Genomic DNA, 10000 nt, shown 5'->3' with positions numbered 1-10000 from the left:
TCAATACCTTTAACAAGTTTCCTAAACTCTTGACACAGTTAGCACAACATCCACCTGTGTTGGCTATACAATTAACACATTTTGTATTGCTTTGACACAAAATGCATAGAGTAAACACACATTTTAAATGCTTGAACTTCTTTTACACACAAGCTCAACCAAGACCAAAACAATCGATTTTTACGGACCAATTTACCAATGCTTTAACACTGTATGTCAGAACAGATAACACTATGTTCAAAACCTAATTTATTGGCTAAAGTCAAAGTGAACAGCTGTTCTTATTGTGAATTGAAACACAAATATATCCCCTGTATTTTATGTATTCCATTGCTACTGGGAAAAAGCTGGTTGAAGTTATGCAAATACTCTGAATTACAGTTGATTCCGAACTAGGAAACACTATGGTGTTGAGGTTCTTTCAATCGCATGACTATATGGTATATATACTGCAAAGTGGAGCTCTTTGTGCTGATCTTGTGTGGAAAAAAAACAATATGGAGCAATACGAAGAAAGTAAGAATACAGTAATACCTGCACGAAGGAGAGGAACACAATAACCAGGACAAAGGAGAGGAGTGGGACAAGGACAAGGGAGAGGAGATAGAATGTGTGGTGGCACTCAGAGAAGTGCCAGAGCTAGGGTAATACTGTAAATGGCAGCAAAATTGCATATTTCTCGCAGTAATGTCCTGTTGAAAAGGAAGCCTTTACTGCAGCAATTATGTTTCTGTCTTCTTTTTTTCAATACAGTAACTGTACATTCTATAAAGCTACTCTGACATAATTCATTTTTTGTTCTGAATTTCTGCAGCAAAAGAAACAAAATGCATGCATTTACTAAACCCAACAAAACAAAAATGTAGAGGCTTCAAAAGAAACTACATTGCAAACACAATCTATAATCTATAAAATGTGAGACCTGACACATATACGTAAAAGAATGCAGTTTCTGTAATTCCATCTGATGTTAGTGTTTTTTATGACATTGTGCTATGATTGAACACATGTTCCTGTGAAAAGAGAACATGTGTTAGTGTTTGGTAGACATGGTGTCATGTTTAGTGTATTTTTGTGTTATGACAATTAATGTTTGAGTTTAGTTTACAATGTGTGATTTTGAGCATGAAATTAACTGTTTTGCCAATTGTGTGTGGTAGGTGTGTTGGTGCGTTAAGAGTTTAGAAAACTTGTTTAAGGTATTGAAAAAACTGTCACAGCGATTGTAAAAAACTGTTAGTGAATTGTGTGAATATTTTATGTATTGTTTAAGAGTAGCCAGAAATGTGTGTCATAACATACTCAATAAATCTGTTTTTGATGTATTTAAAGTGCTATGTGTCATTCATCCTGATTAAGGGGTTAGTTGTCCCAGATATATATATATATTTAGCAACTGTCCCAGACTTCGGGGGACCAGAAGTGGGTGAACGACCTGAACTTGTTCTTCAACAGGTTTGATCAGCCACCCGGCCCTCCCCCGGCCCAGTCACCCCAGCTGCTGCAGGTGCACCCCCAGAACACTGCCCTACCTCAACCTCCACAGCACTCAGGTCACAGACCCCCACTCCTCCAGCTTCTCCTGCCCCATCCCTTTCATCTCACCTCTTACCCCCACCCCCTCTCATTCTGTCAACACCCCCTACAACATCAAACACTCATCCCCCCCCCCCCTGCTGTGCTCCACTCTGTCCCTCTCCACAAACCAGGTGAGAAAAGAGGTCAGGAAGATCAAAGCCAGAAAGCCAGAAATGCATTGTCATTGGCAGAGGGATATTCCAGAATTGCTGAAATGTAATAGTTTTTCTCGATTGTTAACACACATTTTCTGAACGCATACCTCATACTTTCTACTCACAAATAAAAAACACACACACAATGGGCTAAACCCCTCACTTCTCCTGTGTGTGCCTTGTGAAAACAAAAGATTTTCTTCATGAAAATTGAGCCAAATACAGAGATTGTGTGTAGCGTTTTGAAAAAAGTGTGTTTTAGAACTGCAATTTGAATGTAAAGCAGGAATTGTGCTTGTAGCAGAATTGGTTCAGGGGGTTGGTGCATGAGTTACATGTTGTGGTCATTGTGTCTCAAGTACCAGTATTTGTGACTAAAATGTATTTGTGTGTAAACAATTGACAAAAAGTGTAATAGCACTGGTAGGCTACTTAGTTACTTTGCAAGAGTTCTAGGAATAAAGTATAGGAGGAATAGGAGAAAAAAAATCCAGAAGTCAGAATTTGAGAAACTTTGGTCGGTTTATTAAACCTGAAAGTATATATTTAGCAAATATATACATCTTAATTTTTTGTTTTTTTGTTTTGTTTTTTAACACCATGCAATGCACAAACACATAAATTAAAAACATAACTATATACAATACTTTACTATTTAGACATAACTATTATATACAGTATTATACAATTTAAGGAACTTTGGTCACTTTATTAAACCTGAAAGTATATATTTAGCAAATATATACATTTATCTTTTTTTTGTTTGTTTAATTTTTTAGAACACCATGCAATGCACAAACACAGAAATTAAAATATCAATATCAACTATATACAATACTTAACTATTTACACATAACTATTATATACAGTATTCTACCATTTATTTACCACTGGCAAGACTGGTCAACTGGTCTTTCCACTCTGCCAGGGTGAGTCCTGAGGCTGGACAGTACCACCGCCCCTTCAGCTGGGTGTGACCAGTACTTTTGTTTTTTCCCTGCCCACACTGCTTGCAAATGTACTGGTAGGTATCCCTGAACTTCTTCCGTGGAGGTTCACCCCTAGCCATCAGTTCCTCGTTCTCCTGGGCAGCTTTTTTTTGTCTCCACGTACGTTGCCTTGGCTGGACAAAGGTGCCAGGTGGTGGAGGGGCCAGGGACTGTGGATGGTCAGCAGATGGCTGGAAGGGGGGAGGTGGCTGGAAGGGTGGAGGTGGCTGGTACGAGGGCCAGGCAGGAAATGGTGGTGGTGGCGGCAGGTGACCCTGCTGGTACGAGGGCCAGGCAGGATATGGTGGTGGTGGCAGGTGACCCTGCTGGTACAAGCCCCAGGCAGGAGAAGGTGGTGGTGGCAGGTAATCCTCCTGGTACGAGCCCCAGGCAGGAGATGGTGGTGGTGGTGGTGGCAGGTGACCCTGCTGGTACGAGGGCCAGGCAGGAGATGGTGGTGGCAGGTAACCCTGCTGATACGAGCCCCAGGCAGGAGATGGTGGTGGTGGCGGCGGCAGGTTACCATGCTCGAACGAGGCCGAGCCAGCAGAACCAGGCCATACATATGACCCAGGCTGGTAGTGCTGTGCCAGGGCAGATCGAACACTATGCCGAGGGCGTATCACTGCCTCACCCTCCCGGTTTTCTGGCTCCTCAAACTCCATGACCTCATGCCCATGCTGCACAGGAGCACCTGGAAGAGTCTGGGCTTCAGGGAGTGAGTCCTTGGCCAGTTCAAACCGTTTGGGGAGTACGGTGCCCTGCAGCAGCATGTCCCTGTCCTTCCTCTTATCCCTCCTAAGCAGCCTAAAAAACAAAAATGCATACAGTAGCTTCAGTTAGTTATTTCATACATAGTAGCCTATCCTCCTATGTTTAGTATTTTCTAACAAGCAAGCAGGTGAAAGTTTTTCTTGCAGTTTAATAATATAATGTCATCATTGTATAGGAAAGGTACAAACGTAAAAAACAAGACTCACCAAGAAGAGACTGTTGTGTTGTTAACTGGTATCAGAACCACGTTGGTCTTCTCCAGAACAACCCTGCTGTCCTCCAGCAGCTGTTTCAGATGGCTGTAGGCCACCACAATGGACTGCGGGATGGGCAGAGTTCTACTCCTTGTGTCCTTGGGCCTGTTTCGTGCTTGCTGAAACTCTTTTAAAAGTCTCAGGCAAACACATTCGCTGACCCTGTGGACTTCGGGGTCCTGGGCTGCCTGCCCGTGAGTCATGAACAGTCTGCGGGAAAGAAGGATGATATGGTCCGGACTTTAAACAAGGCTGTAAACTAAGAAAAATGGTAATAGCAACCATATCAATGTCACCTGTGAACAGCCCAATTTGCCCCCCACAAACTAATATAATCACAAAATAATATTTGAAATTCACCATAAGTTTTTCAATCTTGGTTTGATGCAGTACAGCCTACTGATTCAATGATTTGTAATGAACCGAAATGATTATGAATTGTGTCAAATCACCTCTCTGCCGCCTGCTGTCCAGGAGCAGAGCCACTCGGCTTCCTGGGCGCTCTCCAAGGTCCTGCCACGGTCTTCTTCCTTGCTTTCTGGCCGAACCTCACAGGTTCCTTGTCCATAGCAGGAAGAGCCATGTAAAGATGGACGATGTCAGCCTCCTCTTTTGCCGACAAGGCAGTGATGGTTCGGTTCAGGCCAACCAGGTAGGCTGCCAGGTCATCAACCGCATCCCAGCCCAAGACACCTCTGGAGTCACATCGGCTCTTCTGAAAAGTGATAATCATGAAAAAAACATGTAAATAAATGTGTCAATTTCTTTGAACTATTTGAGCAATGTTGACCTTTTTTCTCTCTCCATAAAACGTAATACTTGACGTTTTACTTGACAAACGTATGATACTTGTGGCATATCATTAGCGAACTTGTTACATATCTTGTTTTTAAGAAAGGTGTTACATTACCTGGTCTGATGTGCTGTCTTGTGTGTCGTCTTCCTCCACAATGATGTCCTCATCCAGGGATCTGGGTCCACTGTCACCCTCCAGTGTCACCTGGGCTTCCACAGCACATATTGGGGGATCAGGATCACCTTCCCTAAGGTCAGCTACCTGGCACACCGTGACGTCGGGTTCACCCCCGTCGTCCTCGAGCTCCTCTGTGGAGATCTCTGGCAGCTGCTGTGGAACCAGCAGGTCGCCTCTATTAGACTGGGCCAACAGGTACTCCACTGCAATGCGCTCGCCTGTAACACAGTGTTTAAACACAGAGTTAAAGAAGAGGAAAGGACACAAACACAGACACATCTCCTCCATGTACAGCACGATCTTCACTCCCACTCCCATGTCCTCTGAGGAGGGCTGGGGGTGGCAGAGAAAAGAAAAGTGGGAGAGGAAGTAATACTCAAATGGTCAGTGCTGATCTGAGAGCTATCTTACCAGTAGGTTTTCCAGGTGGGGTGAATTCTGGAACCAGAGAACAACCAAGGACCCGCTGGCTCATGCTGTTTAGGTGAGACATCAAGCGAACATCAAATGTCCTCAGGGTTGATGCCCCCACCACAGCTACAGCTTCCTTTGCCCGGTTCATGTTCCACCTTGATACCCCCTCCAGCATGTACATTTGTGCGTGCAATGCATTGCATCGAAAGCCTAAGAAACAAAATACTCAGGTTAGGTCAACCATTAATATGAAGTCAATAGATATTAACACCTATTAAATACAAAGTGACAGTTACATTGTTATTTGAATAATTCAAGTGCATACTATGTCATAACACCAACTTTTTTTTTAACAGCATACGGCAAGTTAACATTTTAAATTTACCTGGAACAAAAGCACACTGGTGGCGGTGAAAACTCTCGAGGGAGGAGGACCCCCTCCCACACCTGAGGACGTCAAGGACTTTGCCACCCTTCTGCAGTGTCCCTGTCTTGGTGTACAACTCCACCCCTGCAGGGTCCTGGATGCACTCCAGGTGCTTCTGCTGCACCTCCCACACATGGTGCATGCTGTCAGGGTTCACCAGACGCAGCCCCGTGGTGTCAGTCAGCTCCCACATCGATTCGAGCAGCCCCGAAATCATGACCCGGATCTCCTCCACGGCACGGGTCCTCCGCCTGCAGTGCTTTGCCATTTCACCAGTGCTGATACTGGCCAAGAGCAGTGCCTCAGTGGGAGCATTTCCGCCATGGCTGCTCTTCCACTCCCCTTTCTTGGCCTCCTTAAGCCGCTGCACATCCTCCTGATCCCACTCAAAGATACAGGCAGAAAGTTTGGAGCAAAAGGTACCGTAGAGAGGGTGGTGCTCAGTAGTGAGGCCGCAGTTAAACCTTCGCATGAAGTGGAAGACGTCTAAACGGACGACCAACTTCCATGGTCGAAAGAGTCTCAGCACTGACGACACACCTGTGAAAGACAAACATTGATTATTACAGATGTGATCATCTATTTTTTGTGTAATAATTTTTTTTTACATCATAATTAACTTAAGTTAATTACATACTGTAATCTGCAATGTATATTTCATAAAGTAACAATTTCAGCATCCCACCTGACTGGCTGCAGCAGTCCCGGTCAACATAGATAGCCTCAGGCTCAGCTTGTCCAGCATTCTCATAACGTGTGACGATGCCCTGGCACAACTCTTCCAGCCCTGCACCTTCACCTGTCGTCAGAACACTGTTCAGAACCTGGCCAAGCTCGTTGCCGATGTTGGACATCCATGCAGCGGTGTCCCCTATACTGCCAGCCAGCTTCTTGGTGATCTGAAAAACAAACAAAAACAGAACTTTCAAAAAAACCGCTACAAGCTTACTAAAATTAATACTATTTCATCATTAGGATGACAAAGTAAACAATTTATATCCATTCCAATTGGTTAACATCAGAGTAAATAAAAGTAATGCTAAAACCCTCACCTTCTTTGTAGAGTCCATCTTCAGAATTCTACCATAGGTAGAGGTGATCACCCCCTTCATCTCTTCCAGGTGGCTGAGGATGTCGTTAGAGTGGACCGTCTCAAACCACTGGGCAAGTGGAAGGGGCCTGAAGGGTGGAGGAGGAAGATGGACAGCTGCAGAAGAGACGAAGGTAGCCATCTTCAAATGAAGCTCACAGTCAGACAGGTAGCGGATGGTCTGACGTGCCCACTCCTCACTGTGTGCTTCCTCTACTGCAGACTGGAGGTAGGAGGAACTGTTCCCACTGGTCCTTGGCTTCAGGAAAGTCATACACTTCCTATCCAGGGCTAGCTGTGTAGTGAGGACAGCGGGAAAGAGGCTCCTATGTGCCACATCCAGTTGAGCAAGGATTTCCTGGCTCCATGGGCAGACCGGCAGCATACACTTGCTGCAACGTGGATAGTCCCCTCCCACCAGGTAGTAGCGAGTATCCACATCTATCACCTCCCTCACCTTTGGGTAGATCCCGGAGTGGTGCATTTTCCGGTCACACCGCGTACATTTCAGAGGAATCCCCCACATCCTCATTGGTGCCCAGAGGAACATCCTCTGCCGGAAGTGCCACCCGGGCTCGGGAGGAGACGGTTTGTGCTGCAGTGGTGGATGAAACCAGCACGCATCCATTTTCTGCCTCAGCTGACCTGTAGGCTCATAGAGGACCTTGGCAATCCACACCCGATCTGCTGGCTGTATAACCTTTTTGAATTGATTGGGGAGAAAAGCTTCCCAATCAATGGAAGCTGGCCTAAGTGGAGTTTGAGGAGTGTGGCGTGGCGTGCTGGAGCAACCTGTTGGAGGAGGGAGCAGAGATGTAGTTGTCGGCGGAGATGGTGTGGGCCTTTGACACGGTGTGGCCGTTAGCCTTGGAGATGCTGTGGGCCTTGGAGATGGCGTGGGCCTTGGAGACGGTGTGGGCCTTGGAGACGGTGTGGCCGTTAGCCTTGGAGATGCTGTGGGCCTTGGAGATGGTGTGGCCGTTAGCCTTGGAGATGGTGTGGGCCTTGGAGATGGTGTGGGCCTTGGAGATGGTGTGGGCCTTGGAGATGGTGTGGCCGTTAGCCTTGGAGATGGTGTGGGCCTTGGAGATAGTGTGGGCCTTGGAGATGGTGTGGCCGTTAGCCTTGGAGATGGTGTGGGCCTTAGAGATGGTGTGGGCCTTGGAGATGGTGTGGTGGAGCTACCTGTTGAAGTTGGCGATGGAGGTTGAGCCAACCAGGATAAATAATGGAACTGTTCTATATGCTCCAACAGGCCAACAGAACCTTGGACCTTGGCCCCACAGGTGTCACATGTCTCCTCTACATGGCGGTCAGAAAGGTGCATGGAGAATTGTTCTGCCTCCACAACCTGATTGCACTGACAACACTTTACTGTTCTGTCTGCACAGGAGCCTCCGCCTGCCTGCCTTGAGCCTTCTCCTGCCTGACTGGAGCCTTCTCCTGCCTGACTGGAGCCTTCTCCTGCCTGACTGGAGCCTTCTCCTGCCTGACTGGAGCCTTCTCCTGCCCCACAGGAGCCTCCTCCTGCCTGTCTGGAGCCTCCACCTGCCTCACAGGAGCCTTCTCCTGCCTGACTGGAGCCTTCTCCTGCCTGACTGGAGCCTCCACCTGCCTGTCTGGAGCCTTCTCCTGCCTCACAGGAGCCTCCACCTGCCTGCCTGGAGCCTTGTCCTGCCTGCCTGGAGCCTTCTCCTGCCTCAAAGGAGCCTCCACCTGCCTCTGATGCATCTGACTGAAGGGGGGAGGCAGGATTTCAAGTACAAGAGAGGCTCATAATAAATAATTTCACCAATGATCCTACACTGTTAGTTGTATCCAAATGTGTGCAAATAGGGTATGATCCAGCAAATAATCTACTTCATGCTACAGCAACTTGTCATCACTTAAATTAAATAAATCATCATATAACCTACCTTATGGAACCCACAAGAGCATTTTAGGTGTCTCCCGAACAGATCCACCTTGCTCTTGCTCTGCAGCGGGCAAGCATCGATACACTCCAGGGCTCTTTTCCATTTCTTACCTACGGGTCTTTTGCCTGTGGAAAACTGGTAGCTGCCCTGGGCATATTTTTGGCAGATGTCTCTCCAGTACGAGTCTGGCTTCCCCGTCTTGGTCATATCTGCAAACATGAGCTACGTTAGACTAAACGACCAAGTTCTCTGTTGTGATTACATTCTCAATCAATGTAGCATAGACGTACAGTTGTGATGGGTTGCTCTGGCTATTGTACAGTAATACCAGGATCATCCCATTTTATAAAATTAATACTTCCATATGCTTGTACTCCAACACATCAACTTAATTTTGTTATGTCAACAACCTGGTCAACGTATCATCAATGTAGTCATATTTTGTTCTGCTGTCTCTACTGTACTTCTGAGGTCAAATTAAAGTCAGCGGGAAAGTTGCATCTCACAGAGGGGACTGTACTATGGGGGCAATGAGTCTACATCGACAATTTAAATACCAGGACCGACATAAAAACATGTATTCGTACGTCCATAGAATAATTTGCATGTACATATCGCTGTTCTTTTTTTTGTTACGCTGACAAAGACCAAGTAACTACTCAATTTAGCATTGATGTACTGTACAGTCGTACAGTAGCTACATCTACTGTACGCGTACTGTACCACTACGTTCTCTGAGGTAAATTCAGCGGGAAAGTTAAATTTCACAGAGGGGACTGTACTATGGGGGCAGTAAGTCGACATCGACAATTTAAATACCAGGACTGACATAAAAACATGTAGCTATACAAATCATACGTCCATACAATCATTTGCCTGTACATATCGACATTATTTTTTTTGTTACGCTGAAAAAGACCAACTACTTGATTTAGCATCGATGTACAGTCGTGATCGTTTGGGTACAGTAGTAGTGTATAATACCAGGACCGACATAAAAACATGTATTCAAATCGTAAATCCATAGAATAATTTGCCTGTACATATCGATATTCTTTTTTTTGTTACGCTGACAAAGACCAAGTAGGTTACTCAATTTAGCATGGATGTACAGTAACCTACATCTACTGTACGCGTACTGTACCACTAGTACGTTCTCTGAGGTAAATTCAGCGGAAAAGTTACATACAATAAGAATACGTTTATCGAGACAGTTAATCTACATCGGTCAATCAACATATTACATATATACAACATATTATACATATAATTTGCATTTACATACCTATTTTTCTGTTGCTCTTTTCTTTCGTATGTCTTAAATAAATGTTCTATGCAGTACTGGCTCTTTCACTCAGTGCGCTGATAGTCTTCTGCAGTTTTACGTCACGTCAACGTCACCCCTAGACCCACCTCTGTTCAGAATGGTT

General features: G+C 45.5%; 1 protein-coding gene across 1 annotated transcript in view; it reads right to left on the bottom strand.

The window, feature by feature from the left end:
- Positions 1-2231: 2231 nt before the first annotated feature.
- The window catches only part of LOC146286227 (uncharacterized), a 7819-nt gene continuing 50 nt past the window's right edge, over positions 2232-10000 (bottom strand). The window contains exons 1-9 of the mRNA XM_084700703.1: positions 9856-10000; positions 6617-8779; positions 6250-6463; positions 5523-6104; positions 5135-5347; positions 4661-4941; positions 4203-4465; positions 3703-3960; positions 2232-3529 (exon numbers count right to left, since the gene is read on the bottom strand). The exon at positions 9856-10000 is cut by the window's right edge and continues 50 nt beyond it. Of these exons, the coding sequence (XP_084556829.1) occupies positions 2614-3529; positions 3703-3960; positions 4203-4465; positions 4661-4941; positions 5135-5347; positions 5523-6104; positions 6250-6463; positions 6617-7981 (4092 nt within the window). The 5' untranslated portion in view covers positions 7982-8779; positions 9856-10000 and the 3' untranslated portion in view covers positions 2232-2613. The remainder of the gene's footprint in view (positions 3530-3702; positions 3961-4202; positions 4466-4660; positions 4942-5134; positions 5348-5522; positions 6105-6249; positions 6464-6616; positions 8780-9855) is intronic.

Source organism: Hypomesus nipponensis, chromosome 6 (genome assembly GCF_054491055.1).
Source record: "Hypomesus nipponensis isolate SF chromosome 6, ASM5449105v1, whole genome shotgun sequence".
NCBI classification, from domain to species: Eukaryota; Metazoa; Chordata; class Actinopteri; order Osmeriformes; family Osmeridae; genus Hypomesus; species Hypomesus nipponensis.
This window is presented reverse-complemented; position numbering and strand designations above follow the sequence as displayed.